This window comes from Medicago truncatula, chromosome 4 (genome assembly GCF_003473485.1).
Source record: "Medicago truncatula cultivar Jemalong A17 chromosome 4, MtrunA17r5.0-ANR, whole genome shotgun sequence".
Classification (NCBI taxonomy): domain Eukaryota; kingdom Viridiplantae; phylum Streptophyta; class Magnoliopsida; order Fabales; family Fabaceae; genus Medicago; species Medicago truncatula.
Window position 1 is genome coordinate 51,859,647 of NC_053045.1, and position 25,568 is coordinate 51,885,214.

At 33.1% G+C, this 25,568-nt stretch overlaps 3 protein-coding genes across 3 annotated transcripts; 2 read left to right on the forward strand and 1 right to left on the reverse strand.

The window, feature by feature from the left end:
- The first annotated feature begins 9,297 nt into the window (after positions 1–9,297).
- On the forward strand, positions 9,298–13,137 carry LOC25493765 (probable inactive poly [ADP-ribose] polymerase SRO5). The gene is made up of 5 exons (XM_013602359.2): positions 9,298–10,188; positions 10,348–10,586; positions 10,677–10,819; positions 10,912–11,007; positions 12,768–13,137. Exons 1-5 carry the CDS (start codon positions 9,758–9,760, stop codon positions 12,834–12,836), a joined length of 978 nt encoding a protein of 325 aa, XP_013457813.1. The 5' UTR covers positions 9,298–9,757; the 3' UTR covers positions 12,837–13,137.
- Positions 13,138–15,725: 2,588 nt separating this feature from the next.
- Positions 15,726–16,867, forward strand: LOC25493766 (uncharacterized). Its single transcript, XM_013602360.3, has one exon. It carries the CDS (start codon positions 15,849–15,851, stop codon positions 16,476–16,478), a length of 630 nt encoding a protein of 209 aa, XP_013457814.1. The 5' UTR covers positions 15,726–15,848; the 3' UTR covers positions 16,479–16,867.
- Positions 16,868–19,433: 2,566 nt separating this feature from the next.
- On the reverse strand, positions 19,434–24,280 carry LOC11438073 (1-deoxy-D-xylulose 5-phosphate reductoisomerase, chloroplastic). The gene is made up of 12 exons (XM_003608915.4): positions 23,923–24,280; positions 23,650–23,837; positions 23,437–23,523; positions 22,965–23,090; positions 22,817–22,879; positions 21,827–21,976; positions 21,579–21,646; positions 21,230–21,341; positions 21,040–21,144; positions 20,820–20,941; positions 20,538–20,684; positions 19,434–19,900 (listed from the first exon to the last, which is right to left on the reverse strand). The coding sequence occupies exons 1-12, from the start codon at positions 24,011–24,013 to the stop codon at positions 19,732–19,734; spliced, it is 1,428 nt and encodes a 475-aa protein (XP_003608963.2). The 5' UTR covers positions 24,014–24,280; the 3' UTR covers positions 19,434–19,731.
- Between the last annotated feature and the right edge of the window lie 1,288 nt (positions 24,281–25,568).

The window sequence follows — 25,568 nt, forward strand, 5'->3', positions numbered from 1 at the left end:
AGATGTTCGGTAGAGAAATGCTAAAAAAAAAAGGTGTATTGTTGAGTTGTTTTGAATTGTGTGGCATTGTAGTGATATGTGTTTTAAAAATCAAACTAATTCAGGAAATTCAATCAATTTAATCAATTTGTTAATTGGTTAGATCTCTGATTTATTTCGGTCAAATTGAACTAGGTTAAACCAGATGAATCATGGTTGTTTTGACCGACTTTGTTTTTTGCATTTATATATTTTATCTCGACCTGAATGTTCATTTAAGCTCGGCTTCGTCTCGACCAATAGCTCGTATGATATAGTTAGTCCTACCCATGAAACATTAAACCGATTAAACCATAGATTGTTTGTCTTCAAAGAAGCCCAAACATGTCAGTATAAGCACATAAGACAGAAACATAGTTTGTGAGGGCCAATGTTATAGAGAAAGAAAATTGTTTTTCTGACATAGAAAACTTCCTATTGACAAAAGTAAATGATACTTTTACATCCAGCGGCAGTTAACAACCGTTATGCTATGCGTCGGCAGTTAACAACCGCTGTCTTTCCAGTGGCAGTTAACTGCCGTTTCTTTCTGTTATATGAACAGAACAGCATAGGAGTTTCCAAAACTCCATTGTTACGTTTTTTGCTTCCATAGGTGCGAATTTCACAAACCATAAGTCATTCCAAGCCAATTTCAAGCACAAAATCAAGTAAGTTTTTTGAATCATTTTGTGATTGATTTGATAGTTTTTTTTGGTTAAATTGTGATTATAGAGGTTTATTGATTTTATGATGTTATGAGAGTTTAGGTTGTTTGAATTGTTAGGTTTATATTAGAATTGTTTAGACTGTTAGAATTGTTATGAAATTACACTAGAATTTTTAGGATTAGATGAATTGTTGTATGATCGTTGCGATTAGTTTAGGTTTGTTATGAAATTTTGTTGTTCTGAATTTGTGAAAGAATTGTTACAGTATACTCCCTCCGTTCCTTTTTAATTGTCACTTTTAGATAAATTTTTTGTTCCTATTTAATTGTCACTTTCAAAGTTCAATACATCATTAATGTTGTTTTATCAATATTACCCTTAGATATTTATTGCGGATAGAGAAACATATGAAATGAAATATTAAATTAACAAGGTCATTATAGTAAAAGTAATAGCAATTGTATCAAAGTAGTAACATTTATTGATTCTCTTGGTTTATGTAAAATATCAAAAAGTGACAATTAAAAAGGAACGAAGGTAGTAATTTTAGGATTAGTTTAGGTTTTGATGAATTATTGTAGAATTGTTACGACATGATGTAGGTTTTGATCATCGATCTGTTTATGTAGATATGTCTCAGAATCAGGGAAACGTTAAGTTGAACAAAAAGGAGGGTGACGACAAGAAGAAAGAAAAATCGTCGATGACATGGCACGGAATCACATGTGATGGATCCGTAAAAAAGAAGTATTCAAAGGTGTTGGTGTATAATCATTTGAGGTTGAGGAGGAGCGGGAGGACATGCTATTTTGGCCCTCAGCCAAAAGCAGGTGCCCCAGGGACTGTCAAGGACAATCCGATTGACTTGTGTGACGATTGAATGTAATTGTTTTTTATGTTTTGGATCTTTTTTTGCTTAATTGTTTTGGATCTTTTTTATGGTACATTTTGCTTGACATAGTGGTACTTTGAATAAATTCGTGTTTTGAATAATTTCAATTAAAATCGTGTTTTGAATAATTTCGATTAAAGTCGCGTTTTGAATAACTGCGTATTAGAATAAAAATTAATTAAATCTAACGTGAATTTGACTAATTAAAATTGCATAATGAATAAATAAATTCGAAAAGTGAATAAATAAGATAATTATTATTCAATTCAAAACAACATGTATTATGCATATTCAACTATATATGTTATCACATTACATTCCCGAATGTACCTTCCAACTGCAACAATTATCTTACCTCTAAATGGGGTAAATTCAAACTTGTTAAACAGCAAGACTCCAACATGCGATGAGCATCTTGAAAGATGGTATTCAAGTGTCAAAAGAATGAGATGCATTCCTTGGCACTTGGATACCATTATTCAAGATGCTCATCGAATGTTGGATTCATGTCGTTTAACATGTTTGAATTACCCCATTCAGAGGAAGAAAATTGTTGCAGTTGAACGTTTGTACCTTCCAACTCCAACAATCGTGTTACCTTTGAATGAGGTAAATTCAAACTTGCCAAGCAGTAGGACTCCAATATACGACCGACATTCCCATAGTTCCATTCAAAAGATTAAATTCTTGATAGATTTGGTTTAAATGACGGTATTCAAACGTCAATGAATGGTCATTCTTTTGACGCTTGAATACCGTCATTTAAACCAAATCTATCAAGAATTTAATCTTTTGACATGAACAATGGGAATGTCGTTCGAACATTGGAGTCCTGTCGTTTGGCAAGTTTGAATTACCCCATTTAGAGGAAGACAATTGTTGTAGTTGGAAGGTGCATTCATTCGGTACCTAATGACGATCTTCTGGCGGAATCAAACTTTTGATTATATCTTCAGTTGATCTCAACAACGTCACCCGCATATCGATCCACTGGAACATGATGTGCTCCCAAAACATGTTCGTCACGTTTTCGTCGTTCGTTAATTCCACCCAAGTGAATGATACTCTCCCCTCGTCGAGCGTTGGACGTTTATACCGAACGTGTTCCACCCTCCTTGTGTCTCTGGGGTTGACTCCTTGGTTGAATTCAGTCAGTTCATCATTGAGACCTCTTAACGTTACACCCAGGCACCAAACCTTTAACCTCCGAGGTTCTCCGCCGTTGAATTGTGCATGAACGTCGATCCACCCGGCCATTGTTTCAAATCTACACAATTAGAAATTAAAAATAATCAATGAAAAACTCATTCAAACACTTGTAGTGAAAATTTGACATAAACCCTAAAAATCCTAAACAAACCCTAAATTTTTTATAAAAATTTGAAGAAAAAAAATATAAATTTAAGGAATATAACTTCATTATAACAGGTATTCATAATATATGTTAATAGCATTTCAGATCTACAACATAACTATATTAAAATTCAAAATTTAAGAATTAAACAACAACTAAAATTATAAACATATGAACACATATACTAACTAAAATGTATGACAATAGCATAAGTGATAACTTACTTGTGATTTAGTGGAATAATTTTTGGAAGATTTGGTAGAGTTTTTTTAGAGAGAGAGAGTGAAAATTTGAGAGAAAGATGGTGAAGGTGATGATGGAGTGAGTGAGTGTCTGGATTATGACTACTGACTTGAATATATCACGAACACAACGACAGTTAACTGCCGCTGGAAAGTCAGCGGTTGTTAACTGTCGGCGCATAGGATAACGGTTGTTAACTGCCGCTGGGGGTAAAAGCGTCATTTACTTGAGTCAATAGGAAGTATTCTATGTCCAAAAAGCAATTTTCATAGAGAAAAACCTACTTGACATACACAATACAAAAACATCATATCTTCACACCATGAGTTTGGTCTAGTAGACTAGTGGTGGAATGCACACACTATAAAGTAAAACATTGTTTATTATTTATCAAGTAGACTAGTGGTGGAACTCACACAATATAAAAGTTTGGAGAAATGGATAATCCAAGATTTAAATCCAGTCTCCACATATTGACGTTTGTGGAAAGCTACACGATTTTATTCCATAAAGTTGTAACTCTCGATGTCATAGTAGTTTTCGATTCACATGAAAACACAAATTAATCTATGACTCTCACCTTTGAAATTTATTTTCTTCTTAGACGTTACCAAGAACATTATTAACTCAATAAAAAAACATTGATTTAGCCACTAAAAAGACCGAATGGCATGCCGACGTGGATAGTGAGAGATCAAAATTAAAGAAAAACAAAAAATGATCTCAATAATTAAATTGAGTTTTTTTCTAAATTACCTTTGAAAAATGGTGGGTAATTTACCCACCAACCAATGAATATGAGCAATTTATTGGTGGAGTCAATATAGTTCATGAATATGTGCTTATGTGGCTAATGTGTATTGGTTGGGGTAAATTACCCACCATTCTTCCATGGATACCATAGTTGTCACCTTTTTGATCATTGGAAATTCATAACTACAAATAATGTTAAAAAAACAAGAGAGAACATCAATACAAACCCTATACGTCTAAAACCACAAAAGATGTTAAAGTAGTTAAATATACATGTTCATCTAATCTATCTATCAAAAATATGTATTTGAGAATACAATGAAACCCAAAAAAAAAAAAAAACGAATAGTTAATCTCATCTTCTTCTTCTCGATATGTAGCCTATGATGATTAACATAATTTTGATCTCCAAGTTTGCACTCCACATGTAATTACCAATAGTCAAACTTATCCTGTTCAAGTGGCTTATGATTGTGTCAATGAAAAATATTATTTGAGAGAGAAGTATGAGGAAGCACTCTTGATCAAACCATATTTCTATGTGGCATTGTTAGCTTTGAGGCGACGATAATTTGAAATGGCTTCATTGATATTTTGCATTTCTATGAAAATAAATCTATCAAATTGAGAACCAGTTCAACCAATATAAATTAACTCTTCTACCAATATAAATCTATTAAAGCTGCAACATATATGCGAGAGAAGTTGGAGGAACTTAGAGAAAAAGAACTAAAGGACCCAAATGCAACAAATTAGAAAGAACTACTTGAGAAGAAAAAAAGAGGCAAGTGCTACTGAAGGGAACTATTGAGAAGGAGACTTCTACCAACGTTGGTGTTCAAGGTGATAAGTTATTGAGCAAGCAGTGGTCATGAGATCACAGGTTTGTGATCTCTTCTGGGGCAATGCGATTCAAGTTGGAAGGAAAACCTAGATGCTGTAATAAAATGCTTCAAGTTTGCAATAACTTTTGACTTCGAGGAAGATATTTTTATGGTTCTAAATAATCATTGCTCAAATTGAGACGATGAATGCATATATTCTTAAAATTTCTTGGTAGATCCGACAAGGGAAACTGTTTTTTTTACATTATCAACCAAATTATAAATTTTCAATGATCAATTCGAGTTAATTTTTATTTTTCTTCCATTTTTGGATCCCTCACAATACACATGGCATTTGGTTTTCTCAGTGCTAGGCATGGCAATGGGACGGGATGGGGACGGATTTTACCTTCCCCGTCTCCATACCCAATTCTCATATACTTACCCATTACCTTACCCATATCCAACGGGGATGAGAAATTGAATCTCATCCCCGTCCCCGACGGGTTCGGGCAGCGGCGAAGCTCGCAAAAAATTTATGCAGGGGCCAACTATAAAGAAGATTTTTTTTTTAAAACAAACATATTAAATTTAAGAATAAAATATATTTTTAGTCCTATAAATTATAATTTAGGGTTAAAAAAATTATTCAATTTTTGTCTTTGTTTTTTAAATTTTTTTTAAAAAAAAAAAAGTGTTTTTAGTCTTGAATTTAATCTCTAACAAAAAAATTAAGGACTAAAATTAACAAATTTTAGTCTTTTCAAATGTAAATAAATAGGTTATTTGCAAGAAACTCATTGCACATTTAATTTGTCTATGACTATTGTCTTGATTATTTTTATTGTTGAAAAAGGTTTCTTTATTGTTGTTATTGAGACGGGAAGTATCAAACCAATACAAACATAGCTATAAAGTGTGTGGTGCTGGTGGGCTGAGAATGTATGGGCCTACAATTGGATTACTTTATTTGTTAAATAAACAAAATATTGTTATTATTTATTATTTATCTCTTTTGGATGTTAATCTTTCGATTCTTATACAACATTATCAAATAATTTGAAGTTCGATCGGAAGTTAAATAAAGATAGAAAAAATTATTTCATCTAAAATTAAACTTGGGGCAGCTAAATATATATTATTAGGGGTAGCTAAATATAAAAATATACATACTCACTCAGAAAAATACTTTTTTTTGGGGTAGCAAGGGCTACCCCTCCCTTGTACTACCATCCGCCCCTGGGTTCGGGTATCCCCGCCCCATCCCCGTCCCCGCATTGAATAATTTTTTTAATAAAAAATATAAGTTTTTTTGCATCCCGAAGATCAACAATAAGCTCACTTTCACATTTGTTAGACAAAATTATTTAGTTGATCCTTTAAATATCAATGGTAGTTTTTATTAACATGACAATTATCAAACAAAATAACATAACATATCAACATAAAGTAGTTTTTTACATTTGGGACGGGTTTGGGTATGGGTTCGGGGTGGATACCTATATACCCGTTACCCGTCCCATACCCGTGTTTCGAGATCGGGGAAACCCATACCCATACCCAAACCCAGTCAAAACGGGGAAAACCCGTCAAATTGGGTTTGGCTCGGGCGGGTAACCACGGGTATGGGTTTTGTTGCCATGCCTACTCAGTGCCACGTCTTTTTTGTCTCAATTAATGTTCCAGCTAACCTTAAGAGACAAAAAAAATAAAAAATTAAGGGTGTATGTATTAGATAGAATAGCACAACACAAATCAGAATAACACAAAGACAACTTTTTATGGTATTGATTTTTTTTTTGTTTTATATAATTTTTGGTGGACAAAAAACTATTTTTGTATTTTAGATAACCTGCACGTGAGACAAAAAATTGTGTTGTGGTTTAGTGAAGGACAAATATTTATGATTTTGTAATGTCCCAAAAACAATTTTATAAACTAAAACAACTGGAGTTGTTATATTATCATTATGTCCTTCATTTTTTAACAGATCAAACACATCTTAACAAAATAGATAGTCCAAAATTAATTTATGTTTTTGTGCGATTTAATGACTACTGTGATAATGAATCACATTATAAAACAACAATTTGCCCCCAAAAAACTATTTTTTTTTTGTTTGTGTTGTGCAAGAGATATGTGATTTAACACTATGAACTACTCGTTGGAAATCAAGTTGGAATATATATGGTTTTCTTATCGTTGAGAACATGTTTTTTCAATATGATAATAACTCATCTTGCACCTTGACTTACGCCAATAATAGCCATCTAAGTATCAAAATCATGAACGTTGTCATATGCAAAGAACCTAATAAGAACACAATTGAAAAGTTGGCTTAATACATCATATAGTCCCTTAACTTATTTTTGGTTTTCAGTTTGGTCCCCTAACTATAAAATGTCTCAATTTGGTCACATAACTATTTTTCTGTTACCTCTTTTGGTCATATCCGTTGGTTTTTAACATCAAATGTCTGAGGTGAACCATATTTAAAGATGGTCCACAATATGCCCTATTAAATTTTTTAATCTTAACCATTTGATTTTTTCTTTAAAAGAGGGCTGTTGAATTTTGTAGGGTCTATTGTACTTTAGTGTCAACCACTAACATCTAATAAAATCCATTCATCTTCTTCTTCCCTCATCTCTTCCTTCATTTCTTCATGATCTTCAACAACAACTTCATCCATAAAATCCAGAAAATTCCAAAAAAATAAAAATAAATAAACATATTCTTTAATCACTACACAATCATCATTGTCATCTTCATCTATCGTTATCAACGCTCTTCTTCCTAAATATTATTCTTCATCTTCATATCACTTTTCATCATCTTCATAAAAAAATTCCAAAAAATCAAAAAATAAAAACTGAAATTATGTTTTTAAAAACTCAATCTTCATCTTCCTATCTCTCAAAGACCAATAAATTCATCAAAATTAGCCCAACAACATATAAATTTTTATGAATCTGAGTTTGCATTACTTTCTTTTGCAACCTCATCTCTTCATCTTTTTTTTTTTTTTTGAACATCAAATATTATTAATAAACCCAACTACTCAAGAAGAGAAGAAGGGATACAAGAAGCCCTGTTATAACAACAAAGGTTCCCAACAAGAGGAACAACACGCTGCCAAACTAACAACAGAGCCTATGGCAGTTGTGAACTTTCCCAAAAGCTTCAAAATAAAACCCCACATAAACAACAACACGATAGAGAATACAACACAAGATAGCCACAAACCAAAGGATAAAAACCAGCACCAAAATCATCCATCGGAATTATCGGATTAAACATTCTCCAAGGTTCCAACAACAACCTCAATTGAATTCAATCAGTTTCAATTTTGCTGATTCAAAAAAAAAAAAAATAGTTTCAATTTTTTCAAGAAGCGGTGAGTCAAGATTTGAATTGAAAGGTTTGGACTTTGAACATGTTGATGAGTTTTAAGAGGGATTGTGATGGTGGTGGTATGCATGATTCAAGATCAGTAAGATTAGTGTGGTGGTTGTGGCTATGAGACCCATAATAAAATTGAAAATCTTGTTCTGGATTTTTCTTTTTCAATCCGTTCCTGTGTTTTTGTTGATTAATTATGAGATAGAGGGGGATAGTGGAGAGATGAATTGATATTAAATCTTTGTTTTATTTGTTGGTTAAATGTTGATTTTTTTTTGCTTCTGGATTTTTCTTGTATATTGTATGAATTTTGTACCAATATCAAGAAGTGGTGGAAGGAAGAAGATGGAGAAAGGGTAAAAATTTGGTGTTGATGGTTCATTGTTGTATACAATAGTCATGCAATTGAATGGTTAAAATTACATCAAAAATATTAGACATTAAAAAATTAACGGAGATGACCAAAATAGATAACGAGAGAAGACACTTTATAATTAGGGGACCAAACTAAATACCAAAAATAAGTTAAGGGACCAAACTATCTATTAAGCCTTGAAAAGTTATATAACTTTTTTTTTTTTCTAAAGAAAAGTTATATAAACTTCAGTTGGTAATTAGTTGACAATGGATCGTTATCTCCTTAAAAAAAAAGACAATGGAAACTAATTACAATAATAATTTCTCCGGTCTTGAATCACTAGTATATCTAATTTATATTATCAATATTCAATGAATTTATTTGAAAAATGAAATTTTATTTATAACAATGACCAAGAGATCTACATCAATATTTTTTATAAATTAATTATATTTGTAGATATCTACTAATATATCTGGAGGCATATGGTTTTATAAATAAGAAAAAAATCTGGAGGCATGGTAAAAACTTGTAAAAATTGACTAATATCACCGACGCTTGGGAGATTGATTTGGCTAGATCGGTAAGTATGTATATCGCTATATTTTTGGAGGTCTATGGTAGATGACCCTCATAATAGTTTAATTTTATCTAAAATAAAATTTGCTTGCCGTCGTAATTAAATAAATGATACCCTGTCGACCTATATATATAAGTAAATAAATAAACGATACCTTGCGTTGATATATAAAAAATAAAAGCAGGCAAAATTGATGCACAAGTAAACACATTAATCAGTTGCAATATTTGACCTATTGCTTACTCCCCAAGAATCCTCCACACGTAAGGCAACACGAGTGAACAATTTTGTAATTAAACAAAGACGTGGTCCTGTTATTCAAATCAAATTCCGTCACCTGTTGCAACACCACACCGCCTCTCGTGTAAAGTCGCTTTTTCTTCTTTTCCTATGGCGGTTTCCGTTTCCCTTAAAAACAAAACACCACCTTCTCTCAACGTCTTTTATTTCCATCTTCTCTTTGTTTTGTATCTAGAAATTTCTAACTCTAGTGCTTCTTAGATTTTTTGTTTTTAACTCGTACTTTTCTATTTTCTGTATAAACAAAACTTAAATAATGAACTCATACAATTTTTCTCTTAATTAGGTTTTTCTTTTCTTCATATTACCAAATTCTTTATAATTCTTCTATTATATAATCCTTTTTTTTTTCAATTTTAATCATGGAACAACCAATCTACAATTTACCGAAACATGATTCCGCCGGCGAAGATGAATCAGCGATTTCCGATTGCGAGAGTGTCGCATCTGGCGGCCACGATTCCAGTAGACCTGTTCGGAAGACGACGGAGGGTGCGGATATAAACCTAATCCGAAGCAGATTCGTTTGTGGTTTAAGCGCGCAAGGGTTGAAACCCTATGGAGTAGCGATTTTCAGGAATCCTTGTAAAACGGTAATGGCACAAGCGAGGATTCAATCGTTTGAGATCTTCGCACGTGCGGTTGCTAAAATGCGCGGTGGGAATGCTAATGTGAAACATGTTTGGTATGGTGCTTCTAGTAGAGAAGAGATTGTTGATATTATTCAACACGGTTTTGGTTATGTTCATAGCAATGGTCTGCGTCTTTCTCCGAATGATACTCCACTTGAAAGGTACGCGTTAATTTCATTATTATTTAATTGATTAGTTTAGTTAGTTAATTGAATTAACTTTACTTAATGGTTAGGGTTTAAAATTTAATTAATTTAATTGATGTAGATTTTGTGATGTAATGTGTAATTTTTTTATTTTTACGTTTGTGTTTTTTACAGTGTGAAAAGAACTGTTGTTGACAAACAAGGATTTAGGCACTTGTTGCTTTGTCGTGTGATCATGGGAAAATTGGAGGCTGTGCCTGCAGGTTCTGATCAACGCAGACCGAGTTCGGAAGAATTTGATTCTGGGGTGGATAGTTTTTCATCTCCCAAAGAGTTCATTGTTTGGAGTAACAAGATCAACACACATGTCTTGCCTGAATATGTTTTGAGTTTCAAACTTGCTTCCGACAAAGGTAGCGTGTACTTGTGTTGTTGTAGTTATTTGTTGTGTTTTTGTTATTAGGGATGATGTTTCAGATTTCTTTGTTTGTTTGGTTTCATAGGGCATGAGAAGGTTGGAGTTGGAGGGCAACATATGAGACCGTCTTCGCCTTTTATGCAATTCCCGACTCTGATTTCTGCGCTTTCAAAGATATTGCCTCCGTCTGATATTGTTTCCATTGCCAAGTTTCACAAGGAGTATCGGGTAAGTTTTTCTGACTTGGTTGTGGGGTTTGTGACAGTCACTGGTTTTTTCTTTTTGTTGAAATTGTGTTTGTGTTTCTGTTTGTTTTACAGGATAAGAAGATTTCGCGACATGAAATGATACAAAAAGTTAGAAAAGTTGCAGGTGACAAATTGTTGTTTTCTGTTATCAAATCTTTCAGAGCGAAGGTACTTCTAATCTCTCTTTGGTGATTCTGAATTTTGTTCTTTGTTAAGAATTTAGACATGCTGGTCTTTCACTTTGGTATAACTTATAGATCAAAGTTAATAATGCTAAATAAAATTTTGGGAAAATTTATCCCCCTCTCCTAAATTCTATTGAAATGTAACTCACTTCCCATTTATTTTTTCAATGAGCACAAACCTCCTTGGCTCCTTCGGCTTTAGCTGCCTTTTGATTAAATGGGGGAAAAAAAATCCTGAAGTTTGCTTTTGTTGGTGGTGTTGCTGTTTTCCGTATTGTTTCTTTTTGAAAACTTGAAACTCATAATCCCCCGTTGAAGCATAGTAGAGCTTCTTTTTTTTTTTACAGAAGCATAGCAGACATAGAGTCTAATTTTCTCAAATATTTAGGAGTTAAGACGCACCTTTTGTTTTATTTCAATTAAATGGAAGTTAGCATTGTCAATCAAATAACACATCTTCGTAGAACTCTATTCATGGTTTTGGATGATGAATGGATCAATTGTTAATTTACTGACACATAGTACTAGTCATGACACATCAACTTAACTTCGTGTTACATGTTCGAAAAATTGATAAAATTGTGGCTGATTGTGTTCTTGTGGCCGATCGAAGAAGATGACTTGACTTCTATGTGGTAGGTTGGGTTTGCATGGGAGCTTTATGTGGTAGACGTGCTTAAACAAATCTGTCTCTTTCTTTATAAACCGTGTTGGCAAAAGGGCTGGTTTATGCCACCTTTTACACAAATAAGGGGTGTTTCTTATCAGTGCAAAAATAGAGGTGTTTTTGTGGCTGATAGAAGAAAATGACTTCTATGTGGGCTGGCTGGGTTTGTATGATAGACATGAGACATTAGACACGTGCTTAAACAAATCTGTCTCCTCCATTGTAAACGGTGTTAGCAAAAAGGCTGCTTTATGTCATCCTATTACATAAATAAAGGGTGTTTCTTATTAGCGCAAAAATAGAGGGGGTGTGAGTTACATTTCAAGAGACCTCAAGGGAGATGAATATAGTTTTCCCAATAAAATTAAATTGAGGTGCTTTGTCCCTACTTTTTTCGATGACGACGTGCATATTTTTGGCTGTATCAAATGTGGGGCAGCTAATTTCACACTGCATTTCGATAAACTAAGACCGTGATAGCCTTTTCCTACTAGGTGGGCGATTTCACCTTCCATTGTGGTTGGAAAATTAGAAAATAGGAATCTATGTTCATGGAAATATGAAACGCAGATTGTTTGATTGAAGCTGGAAGTTGCTCTCCATGTTCTTCCTACTTCTTGATTACTTGGAAACCCAGGATGTCTATTTAGCTTCCAATAGTTAACAAAGGTCTTTTTTGAATACGTTTTAACATTATAATGAGCTGGGAATAAGAATAGGGTTTGAATTGCAAATTGCAGGATGTAGTTTGTGACAGTGCTAGTTGATTTTAATGTGGTGGAAATCACATGGCATTAGTACTGAACGAGTTTTGCTACTTAAACCCCCTTCTACAGAAAAGAAATATGAGGTTGATCCAACATTTGATTGATTTGTCTTATAGTTAAGAGTGAGCCAACCCTGTGTCTTTAAACTATGGAGTTAGATGTTATCTGCAACTTTCTTGTAGGAAACTGTGTATGCCAAAAACAAAACGTTAGATTGCCTCTTTGACAAAACCTCATGTGTTTCTTTTTCTTGTTCGATCACATTATCATGCTTTCTAATCTAATTAGGTAAATTTGTCTGTCTTCCAGAAAATGCATGCAATCTTTAAGCAAGCCGGACCGCCAGCAACGTGGATGGAATGCTCGTCCATACAATAAATACTAAAGAAAGTGATAGAATACTGGAGTTGACACAAACACTCGCACTAACCAAACTTACATCGAGGTTGAAAACAAGCATGAGAAACAAGGCGACATTTGATTTTTTTTTTGTTTGGGTGGTATATGCGTTTTGTTTTTATGTTAATTGTACTATAGTAGAAGGAATTGCGTTGTCTTTCTAGTTAGTTACAGCTACTGGTTGGAATAATGTAATAGCAGATAGGCTTTTACTATGGGGGATATTTAGCAACTCCAAGTTGCATTCTTAAAAAAAAATTGTTTCATTCGCTTTCTTTTAGTTGTTTGGTTTCTGTTTTTATTCGGTTACAACAATGTGTTGGTAGACCAATAATAAAGGTTCACACTAGAAGGGTCAAACATTTTCTTACAGACAGGGAAATACTGGAGTAGCGAGAAAGTTGATGGAGCGTATTATAAAGAGTCATCAAGAGTAAGACTCAAAAGGGCTATGGATTCCATAAGAGTCAAATGCAATGATTAGTTTGTCTCTTCGATGCAGGGGCAGATGCAGCCTTTTGAGGGGGCTACGGATACATATTTTGCATTTTGACCTCGCTAAATTTGTTATTTTGCAACACTAGCTAAGAAGTTTAAGAACTCAAAAATCTGAACCCAGCCAGGTTGGATCTGCCAACCTTTCGTTGATTATTTGGTTGAATACAGAAAAATCATGAAAAAATACTCCCTCCGGTCCTATTTATAAGAGAAATTTAGGTCAACAAAAGTAAATGTATTTGGACTGAATTTTTAACTAGATACATCAACTTTTGTTAACCCAAAATTCTCTTATAAATAGGACCGGAGGAAGTAAAATTGAAGAAAGGCTGTCGCTGGAGTTTACTACAAATCCAAACATATGCAAAGTCAATTATTCCCCAGATTCAAATGGAGGGTAGTATGTGTGACATGGTTGTTATTATTTGCAGCATGCGATGAATAAACTCTTGTTTGGATTGTCTGAGAGGTTGATGGCTGGATTTGTACCATGTATTTGTAGTATAATGGTTCTGTTTATGGGTTCTTTTCTATAATCATTTGCCTACATAACAAACACCACAGCTTTAATAGGCCCCTCTGTATCATCAACCAAGAATTTGAAATCCATCAATCAGTTATCATTTGTTTTATAAGTTGCCTTGTTCTTGAGGCATAACATAAGGGTTACTACAACTTGTTTTCTACTGCACAAATTACTTACTTGTTATATACTTGGATTTGTATAGGCAGTTACATTAGTAATATACTAACCAGTAACCATGTTTATATGATTTCATACAAGAGATGTTTGTTTTAAGTTTACTAGATTTATTCATAGGAAGGAATAATTTTTTCTGGGAGAATACAAGAATGCAAGTTTTATTCACATGCATTTTATTTTTTCATGCAAGCTGAAGTACAAGAGGAAGAAACATAGGTAGAAATCCCACTGTCACAATACATGGATTTGATGAGAAGCCAATGTGATCCCAAAAACAAGGCGTCCAAGGTTGCAATATGATTGTCCAAGATAGACATACAGCTACACAAAAAATACGATCAATTCTGTTAATTTAATTTGACTGATATGGATTGATAGGGATTGCAGGAACTAATTTTCTAACAAGTGATTAGTTTGCACATATTAATTCTAAATTTGCAGGCTAAGACATATTATAGATTCAGAGTAATAGTTAAGTTATATACCCTGATACTTTGGCATAAGGCCACTGTCCATTAGAGGACTTACACTAGTTTGACCACTCGTGGAGGAACAACACCAACTCCACCACATATGAACGCTCCATACCATACCTATGAGAAAACCAACACTGCTTACTTAGGAGGAAAAAGCAAAGAGCAATTGAATTGAAGTGGGGGAAATCAAAGAGAAACTAGAAAAAAAAGGAGAACTGACTTGCATGTGATCTTGCCACACAAGCAAACAACCGTACATGTCATATCACACCACTAAGTGCGTGTTTGGATCAGGTTCGCAAATATCACGTCCCAAGTCAAGTTGGATGTGGAAATCCTGAAGCTACAAAGCAAGCTTTTGTGAAAACGTGAAAATCCACCGTAATTTGCTTGAAACAACCGCTAAACCAAACAAGTACTAATCTTTTAGTTAACACGAAGACTATATTGTTCGACATCATTCATCCTCAAAATCTTTTTTGTTTATTCACAAGATATGAGAGATAAACACCGACTCTAATTCTATGAGGATAAATTGATAATTTATTCTTATTTGAAAGAGAGAAAAAAACTAATTTAGAGACTAAATTAATACTAATTTCATTTCATAATTATTGTCTCTTTAACATTTTTTTCTTTTTCTTAAAATAATTGTCACTTTACAATATCATCAATGTAACATTTTTTTATTTTCACTATTATGCCCTTATTTATTGAATTTCATGCAACTTAATTACTCCACTAACTATGATTAATAAGAATATTTTAATAAATAATAATATTAATTTTATCATTAAAATCAACATAATTAATCATTGCCTTAATGATCGTAAAAGCAAAATACTATCCATTGAGTGGAGATGCCCATTCGGCTAATTAGGCACACACTAAACTAAACTTTGGGACAACCATTACCACCAAGCTGTCATTTGAACAGTTTGTAGTCATTTTATAAGCAGGCAAAGGGTAGATGATTCGTTGCATTCTTCCACATTCTCCTAATTACTTCACATTGGAAAACAAATTTTTCAGAGCAATGTTACTTAAACAACCTTTTTATATGACAATTTATTGGACAACCACGTTAGAAAAAGAAATTTAGATAATGACATAAATATCAAAGCAATAGAGAGAGAAAGTAGAACAACAACAACAACGTATATATGAAAAGAGAAAGTTGTCAAAAATGTTTGAATTTCTCAAAATCTTAATACCAAACCACCACTACCACTCCCTCCCTATAAATACCACATCCTAGAATCTTCCTACACCTCAATGATGTCACCATAAACTTTCTTCTTCTGAAACGGAACGATGACGATGCAAACAGAGTCTCTCCATCAACAATTTTCATCTCCAAGTTTCAGCAGTTATAGTTCTGATACTTTATCTCAAATTGCAGCTAGAGTCATCCACAACCTCCACACCGAAGAAGACACACTTCTCGAATCTTCACAACAAAACGACACCGTCAACAACGATGACTCTGAGTTCGAGTTCAATTTACTTTCCACAGACACTGTCTCCGCCGATGACATTTTCCACAACGGTCAGATCAAACCCACTTACCCACTGTTCGACCAATCTTTACTCAACGGCGTCGTTTCTGTTTCTCCCGTTCTCCCTGAAACTGTGCCACGGCGTCGTCGTTTACCTCTGAAGAAGCTCATGGCAGTCGAAGGTGAAGAGTTTGACGATGTTGCCCCGGATACGTACTGCGTGTGGACCCCACCTTGCAAAAAGAGCAGCTCTACGGACTCGGCTTCAAAACGGTGGAAGTTTCGGGATTTGCTACTTCGGAGTCATAGTGATGGAAAGAAAGAGTCGCTTTTGTTTATGAGCCCCGGTGGTAAGGATAGGTCTGCCGTTAACGGTGGCGTAGGGGAGGCCAAAGATGGGTATCGATCCAAGAGGAAATTAGGAATTAGCTGGGTTATTCAGTAATGGGCTTTTGAAGCCTAGATTATTACTATCTTCTCACAATTATTATCTTCAATTCAATTTCGGTGGGTTTCTTTTGGTGTAATTAAAGTTTGCATAGCATGATAATTTTATTTTATTATAAAATTTGCATGAGATTTAGTTAATGTTTGGATTCGTGATGAGTTTGACATATAATGTTTTTGTTTATTTATGCGGTACAATTGAGAGAAGCGATTATTCTTAGCTTCTGATTTTCACGGTGGAATGGTTTTGAAACACACAAAATACGTTGGACACCAAACCAAACAATGCAATAATACGGTTAGCCACTATTTCGTCAAATCTACCATGATATCGATATGTACATTCTGTGTAAAATTTCTCTTTTAATTTGTTTATAGAGATTGAATTATAGAATTGTTGTATGTGTTGTGGGGTTAGTTTAGATTTGGGATATCTTTTTTAGTTAGGTTTTATTTTGTGGCTATGTTTGTTGATAAAGTTAGAATTGAATTTTGGAAATTGGAAGAACTAAATGAGAAGATGACGTGTGTGTTTTTGTGCCTGCATGGTATCATGGAAAAGGTGACGCAGAATATACTGTAATATAAGTTGGCAAGTATTGTTCCGTATTTTCGTGTAGAAAAAAGAAGGTGTGGGTCTCACACGGCATAGACTTGTTGAGACGGTGATGTTTATGTCAACAAGAGCAAGTCTTTGTTTGAGACTTGGAGTTGGAGCATAGGTTCGGTTAAATTAAAGTACAAATACTAAAGCATGCTGTTTTTTTTTTGTCTTTTCTTGAACTTGAACAGAATAAGAGTTTATTTTGGTTTTGTTTTGTCTAAAATGAGAGTGGGTTTTAGCTTTACTAATTATATTGGAGGGTCAAGGCTGGCTAAAATAAAATTAAAAAAACAGAATATCAAAGAATGTAGACTTAAGTAAAGTGGGACATGAAAATCAACTACAAAAATTATTTTAAAAAAATAGAAAACAACTGCAAGAATTATCAAAAGAAGCTTCCTTTCCTGTATTGGTAAAGGATGCGTTTGTTTTAGATTTAAAGAAAATAGATTTTGTGTTAAAATCTGAAATTATTTGTGTTTGTTTACTATTAAAAAAAATCATTTAAAAAAAAAAAGATTTTTAACTAGTTCATGTTTGAAAAAAATAGATTTCGAGAAAAACTAATCCTAATAGTTTTTCATTTTATAGTCAAAATATATTTTTTTTGATAAAATGATTTTTCTAAAAATTTTAAACAAACACTTAAAAATGATAAAATAGATTTGTTTTACTGAGAAAATAATTTTTTTCCTAAAAAAATAAAAAACAAATGGGGCCAAAAACTCGGAAAGGAAACCGATTTTATTGAGCTGATCTTGTAGTGAACTAGGGTAAAATATTGTTTATTTTTGAAAAGTTTGTCTTTTTTTCATCTTGGTTTTTATATTCCATTGTTTTTCTTTGTTATCCTCTGATTTTTCATGTCAAATATTTGCTTTATATATTGTTCTTTTACGAGTGTATTTACTATATTATATAAGTATATGTATATGTCACATACTATATTACTTTAATTAAGAGGTAAACTTAACAAGTCTACTCCCTTAAAAAAAAAAAAAAAAGTCTACTAGTCAAATTCGCAATTGACAATATGAGTTTACTTCACTATACTTTGAAAACTCTGGGTACATGCATACCTTGACCAAAGTTACTTTCCAATCTCAGCATTCGCCAAAATCTTTCCAGGGAGGCTATTGGATTAATCAAGGAGGCAATATATTGGCGAGTGAAATATTTATACCACCCATTAATTTTGAATGGCAGACAGTATTGTTGGCCATGGCTCAATGGCACAGTGGATTTTCAGCTTTCCACATGTCTTCTTGACGGTGGCAGGAATAAAATAAGTGTATGATAATGACCCCAACTTATAAGGGACTCATAAAAATTGTGCTTATAATTGATGTCTAATATGTCATTCTCTACCAAGTTTATCTTAAATTTTAACTATATCCTCAATTAAAAGCAACTTTGTGATGCTATATTTTTGTGATCTTAATCCTCGGGTTTTCATTGTAAGTGACTCTAATAAAGTGAAACTTGGATGGAACGTTGGTAAAATCAAACAAAAAGTTGTTCCAGTTAGAGATGGATTTCGGATATTTCCGATTGATTTGACCATAATTAAAGTTCATCATAATGTAGGAGTATTAAAAAACTTCTAGTAAGGATGAGAAAAAGACTTAACTCAGTTGGTAGGGATATTGCATGTTATATGCAGGGATCGGGGTTCGAACCCCGGACACCCCACTTCTCCACGTTTAATTGTGTGAGCTCTAGCCACTAGGCTACTTGATATAAAAAAAAAAAACAAAAAGATGAGAAAAAGGCAGACCAATTCCATTTCCATAGGAACGTCTGGAAAAATAGAAGTAAGGCAAGACAATATAACGTGGTCTGTTTCCAAAGTCAATAGTTAGAGATCACTATGACGATGTGCCTGTAATTGAAATATCGACAGCAGCATATAGCTGGAAATGAACTTCAAGAAAATGTTGTATGAACTACACAAAGGTGCATGTACACTTACCTCTCTTGGGGCTATTAACCCCACTTTATTTCATAAACATGTATAATCTATTTAGTATAAATAATATCAATAACACAGCACTACGGTTTGTGGCAAGTGAGGGATGCAAGAGTACCTACATTCCTTGAGAGGGTGATGTTGAAACAGGTAAATATGGGAAGTGAATCCTCAACATTTCTTCTTTCAATTATGAAAATTTTAGAGTAAGTTGAAGTGTGTGGAGAATATTTAAACTCCGTCTATTGTGACAGTATCATGTTTATATTATCAAAACTATAGCAATGTTTATACATATAAAAGAAAAACCAAACTAATGAAAGAAATTGAGATTGAAAAATAAATATGATCAATTCCCCAAATATGATATCAAGAGTAAGGGCCTTGAGCATCAATGGCCAAATCTGCTATGCCTAGGCTCATATTGTCGGTTAAAAGACAGACGAATTATTATTCATTGAAGTTATGACAAAACTATAAGATCAACGAAATTGTGGTGTAAGATAAATATTCCATTAATAAAACCCTTATCTTTCAAAATCTGGGGAATACACCATGCTAAATTGTATACAATTGTTCAATGGCCAAAGAAATTAAGGAGAAAAATGCTAACACTAGCAGCTGGTAGGAATCGGGCCACACCACAACCACTAATTCTTCTTAAATCAGTGATCAGTCTCATGCTAGAACAGGAGTGAAGCTTGAAGAGCTTTGCAAACTAGCAGCATATTCTCGTGCCCACAAGTCATAGTGAATAATTTCCTCAAGGGAAGGTGAGGTCAACAATTCATCTTGATGCTTCTGACATGTTAGCTCCACAACCTTGAAAATATCCAAATAGCTAATCCTGAAAACAGCAAAATAACCAATTAAATGTGGATTTAATGATTTAGATCAACAAGACACATATTGTAGCCTAAAACCTATGATGTATGGAGCACTGTCAATTTCAAAAAGGAGCCATGCACACGGCACACGTATCAGACAGCGTTAGAACATGACAAATTCCTAATAGTCATGTTTTGCTTGGAATCTTCTAAGATTGTAAAGAACTGAAAAGTGCTGGTAAAAATCAAAGTAATATGGCCACACAATCAAGGATTCAAGACCACGACAAATGCTAATAAATATCCACCCTGCTGAATACAGATGCAAGTTATATATAGGAGGCAATCGCCAATAACTGATCCTTTTTATTATTTTAACAATCAGCATGAAGGAATTTTGATACTTTGTGAAAGCAAGATTCGGGGAGAGACAAATGGAATAACTTCTCACAAACCTGGAAATGAGTCAGTGTTTTGGGTTTTAAAAACTTTGTATTTGCATGGATAATTATCTTGAGGTTATGGTGGGATGGAAGTAAAACTTATATTTTGAAGGTTTCTTATAACTGCAGTATTTTTTAAATGCAATCAATGTTCAGCACAATTCTTCCGGAACTTGTAAGTTGTAATGAGTAAAATAACAAAAATATTACTTACTTTTCATCAATAAACATCTCTACAGCTTTCTCATTTGCTGCACTAAGAACACCTGTCATGGTGCCTCCAGCGCGGCCAGCAGCATAGGCAAGATTCATGGATGGATACTTAATGTTGTCAGGAGCTTTAAAAGTAAGGGAACCAAGCCTGCATATTCACATTTCAAATATGGCTCTGTCAAACAATAAATTTTCAAACTTCAAAACTCTATGCCTAGGTGGGATCTGTCTATTTTCTTCAGTATGAACTAAGGAAACGAAATTAAGGGGAAAATAACCGTACTTGCAAAGATCAAGCCGAGGCCAAGTGACTTCAGAACAATAAACTCTGTCAGGCCATGATAATGTATAAAGGATTGGCAAACGCATATCAGGCCACCCCAATTGTGCAAGAACAGATGAATCCTATAAAGGAAAAAATAATTAAGTATTAGATTAATATTTAACAACATTAAGGATTATCAAAAGACGGCAGCCAACACAACATATTATAAGGTCTAAACCTGTGTTTCAATCATTGAATGTATGATTGATTGTGGATGAATGACAATGTCAATATCATCATAATCAGCTCCAAATAAGTAATGTGCTTCAATCACTTCTAGACCCTACAAAAGAAGTAGAACAAATTTACTATATACTTGGGAAATTTAAATCACATAATCATACATATATCATAAGAAAGAAAGAAACCTTGTTAAAAAGTGTAGCAGAGTCCACGGTTATCTTTTTCCCCATACTCCAGTTGGGATGTTTTAATGCATCGGCAACTTTAACATCTTTCAGTTTCTCAACAGGCCAATCCCTATTAATCATGAAGCGAAGCATACTTACAGTCATGTAGATCATATAGGGTCCACAACAAAACTAAGAAAGGGAAATTCAAGGTTTTCCATGATCAATGGGTTTCCATCATGATATGAAAATTGGCAGCAAGCAAAATTCAGACATACATAAAAAAGTTTATTGTATCCAACATAAAAAGAAGCAACTGAACATGGGAAACAGGAAAAGTGCTGCCACTCAGGTTTATTTTACATACCTAAAAGCACCTCCGGATGCAGTTAGAATGACTCGCCTAAGTGCACCCTCTGTTAACCCCTGGATACACTGAAGCGAAAAATAGTTTTTCTATTAATAAATGAAGCAGGTGATGAAATAATTGCCCGAGTTTAATAAAAAAGATGTTGAGGCCAGAGTATAATATGTGAAATATATAAGCCAGGGTATCTATAGTCCACTACTCTTGTTACACACACAAATTTTGTAATGCAGTATGTGATTTTGTACCTGAAAAATAGCAGAATGTTCGGAATCAGCAGGAAGTATTTTTACATTATGCTTCCGGGCAAGAGGAAGGACAAAAGGACCTCCGGCAATTAGTGTCTCTTTATTGGCCAAAGCTATGTCTTTTCCAGCTTCTATGGCCGCAACTGTTGGCTAATAAAAAAATGAGAGGATTTTCAGCAATCTAATATATATTTTGTGATAATAGTGATACAATCATAGTTGTGTCTTTTCTCGCTGATTAATTTTTCTACGATTTTTGTCACTAATAAATAAATGAACAGCAAACGAGTCATTGAAAGATAGCACATCAGTCATAATAGTACATGAATGGAAAGATGAAATCATGAAAATCACACACATGATCCCCAAACATGCATTTAGCCATCAAATTAATCCTTGAATGTCTATTTTGCTATTGAATTAGTCCCAAAGGTTTGTAATGTGTGAACTAACTTAACCGAAAAAGACACATTCAAGGTTTTTGTGTGTAATTTTCAACATTCAATGACCAAGTTCATGCAATATGGGCCATTATAAGCAATATATTATTACAATACACACACAATGACATTCTTTACTTCACAATTTGTAGATCACTTTCCTTTCAAACTATCAATGCCCTAATATAAAAATAAGACTGATAAGAACGCCTTGCAATTTTACATGTAGTAAGATAAGACTTGGTTGTTATCATTGATGTTTCATTATCATTGTTGTTTTGTTTTATTTGACTCACTTGTTATCATTGTTCAAATAAATAAATTTGACAAGCAAATAATAATAATAATAATAATAATAATAATAATAATAATAAATATTATAATATAATAGCAACAACAACATCAATGTTCTTCAAAGTTCAAATTGTTGGATGCAATTAACAAAGTTAATTTAAAAAGCGTGTAGATGCACGCACACGGAAGATCTCTTTCGTAGCATAGCGAATAAAACAGTTACAAAAGAGAGCCGAAAAAAGGGAAAAGAGGTTACCTTTAGTCCTGCACAGCCTACTATTCCCGTGACAACAGTGACTGCATCCGGGTGACGTGCAACCTAAGCATATAAAAGCAATAGCTTATGAAAAACGATATTGGTATTCTAAACCAAATTGCAATAAATAAACAAAACAGATTTCCACCTCAATGACGCCTTGTTCTCCCGGGATGATCTCAGGTTTTTCTTCAACATCTTTTAACGCTTCTTGAAGTTCAGCAAGTAGAGACTCGTTTCTAACAGCAACGAGTTGTGGCTTAAATCTTTTAACCTATGTAACATAAATACCAAGAGATTAATCTTTTTTCCCATAGTTGGTAGCATATTCAAAATTTGAGATATACTGACTGAACCTTAAACCATACAATTAATTAACTTCAAACTAAAACTTGTTTAGTCTTCTAAGAGAAGAAAATAATGAAATCCGTCGTAAACGCTTAAGAGTGAATACGAGGTTTTTGAAAACAGAAACAGGAAGATGATTTTCAATATAACAACAATTAATAGCCATGGGAGTGAATCCATCATGTAAAATTTAAGAAATTATTGTGTTCAGACATATAGTAACAAACCAATCCAAAGTTTCAAAACATAACATGGTTGAATGAAGTAATTACCTGATCTACAAGAAGAGTAATGTTTGAACCAGCTGCAAGTGCGACAACTCTAAACTTATCTGGATTCTCAGCGACAATATCTAGTGTCTACAAAAGCATACAGGGGGGAATGAATCACAAAAAAAAGAAAAGAAAAAAAAACTTGTAACAAATGAAGCATTAAAAAACAGAAATAGTCAATTTTGATGAGAGGGTGGGTTCATATAGCAGTACCTGAGTTCCAATTGAACCAGTACACCCCACAATGGAAATGGGTTTAGGGCCTTCCCAAGTCTTGTTACCTAATTCTGGGATTGCTCGTCCTGGCCATGCTGGTGGTGGTCCTGATGTTGACTGCACTGAACAGTAAACTCTTGTTCCTGATGCTGTTCCATTTTCTTTTCTTTTCAAAGCAACACCACCTGAGAATCAAAGTAGCATTAATCAATCAATATAAACAAAATGATTTGTGCTAATTAACACAAAGGATTGAAGAGAAGAAAGAACCTGGGAATTTAGGAGTGAAGCGGTTAGACTTGAGGGGGTCAGTGAAAAAACCAGACTTAAGTTCAGCTGGAGAATACAAATTCAGAGCCATCAAAAAGGTTGATGTTGTAGCTTGAACAATAAAAAACCAAAGAGAGTGCAGTGTTCTTATGTAACAAGATGTGGTGGGTTAGAGTTTTTAATAATAATATTTGTAGCCGAGACAAGAATCCACAATGGATGTGGTTTCGGACAGCATCAACAACAGGGTATTATTGTTAATTAATTATTTTTGAAAGAGAGGTAAGGGAAATGGAAAGTGGGTAATATAGAAATAGATTAGAATGAGGACGAAATAGAGAGTATGGACGAGGGTCCAACTTGTGGAATCATCGTTGGTTCACTTATCATATATTCTCTTTTAGTTTCAAACTAGATAGATACTTTTGTTTAGTAAGTTATTCACTTTCATGTGATTATGTGAAACTCACTCAATTACATCACACAACCATTTTTTACATTATTTATTGTTTGAAATTTTTTAGGAAGTTTGTGAAAGTGAGCTAAATCCATTCAATTAAGTGTTGAAATTAGAATTGTGAGTTCAATCCTAAGCATTTCTATGAGTTTTTTACTATATGAATTATATCATTAACTACATATTATCTGATAAAATAAAATCATCTTCTTTAATTCAAAAGTTATCTTTAAACAGTCTTGTTTGTATTTATTTTTAGGAGTCTTTTACTAATTTTATATTGAAATTGGATTCTCTCCTTCAAATACTTCTCTTCCACTATCTAATTCATTAAAATTTGTGGTAGATGATTATCGTTGTTCATAAGTTAACTTTCATGTTGAATTCTCTAAAAGAAAAATAAATGCAGTCAACACCTTGACAACAAATTTATATATGCACTTAATCATCAATAATACTATCATTATATTCCTATATTTATCGAATACTATGTTATTTATGAAATGAATTATATTCTTTTAGTGTTAAAAATATTCCTATCTTATTATTTTACCAAGTGTGGTACATGAGAGAGAAGATTAAAAACTGATTTTTCTATTATAAATAATTATAATTTTTTAAAATAATTTTAAAATAATTTTATCTATAACCACTTTTATTTTAATCTTAAATAAATAGTGTTAAAAAGAGTAATTCACTTTAAAATATAAAATTAGTATATTTTGGATAAGTATGAAATTACAAATATTAGTCATTAATGAAAAAATCAATAATTATATTTTATGAAAATTCATAACAAATTGTACATTGATCAAAATACCACTCCTTGTTTTAATTATTTTTCATGTTAGTATCTTTTCCTTTATAAGAGTCAAATTCAAAGAATTAAGACAGGCGGCTAGTCCAAATTTATTTTTTCTGACAAATGCTAGTCCAACATGCTAGTCCACTTTTTTCTGAATTAATTTTCGTTTAACAATTGTTAGCAAATTTTCGTTTGGAACTTTAAGATTGTCAATTTTTGAACATTTAAAAGCATGTCTATTCTCTGTTAAATAATTTAAATATTGAATAATTTCTAAATTGTTTAATCGTTTAATGCTTGTATGTTTGATTCTGTTTTTTATCTTTAACAACTATCTTCATTTTCCATTAAAAAATCTTATCTTCATTTTTTCTTCTTCTTTTT

Excerpts from the sequence above, each read along its gene's own strand:
- LOC25493765 (XM_013602359.2), top strand. The coding sequence starts at position 9,758 with ATGGAACAACCAATCTACAATTTACCGAAACATGATTCCGCCGGCGAA. Across the intron at positions 10,820-10,911 it reads AGTTTCACAAGGAGTATCGG|GATAAGAAGATTTCGCGACA; the intron begins GTAAGTTTTTCT and ends TTTGTTTTACAG. Across the intron at positions 11,008-12,767 it reads TCAAATCTTTCAGAGCGAAG|AAAATGCATGCAATCTTTAA; the intron begins GTACTTCTAATC and ends TCTGTCTTCCAG.
- LOC25493766 (XM_013602360.3), top strand. The coding sequence starts at position 15,849 with ATGACGATGCAAACAGAGTCTCTCCATCAACAATTTTCATCTCCAAGT.
- LOC11438073 (XM_003608915.4), bottom strand. The coding sequence starts at position 24,013 with ATGGCTCTGAATTTGTATTCTCCAGCTGAACTTAAGTCTGGTTTTTTC. Across the intron at positions 21,977-22,816 it reads TAGGCTGTGCAGGACTAAAG|CCAACAGTTGCGGCCATAGA; the intron begins GTAACCTCTTTT and ends TTTTTTTATTAG. Across the intron at positions 19,901-20,537 it reads GAGATGTTTATTGATGAAAA|GATTAGCTATTTGGATATTT; the intron begins GTAAGTAATATT and ends TGCTGTTTTCAG.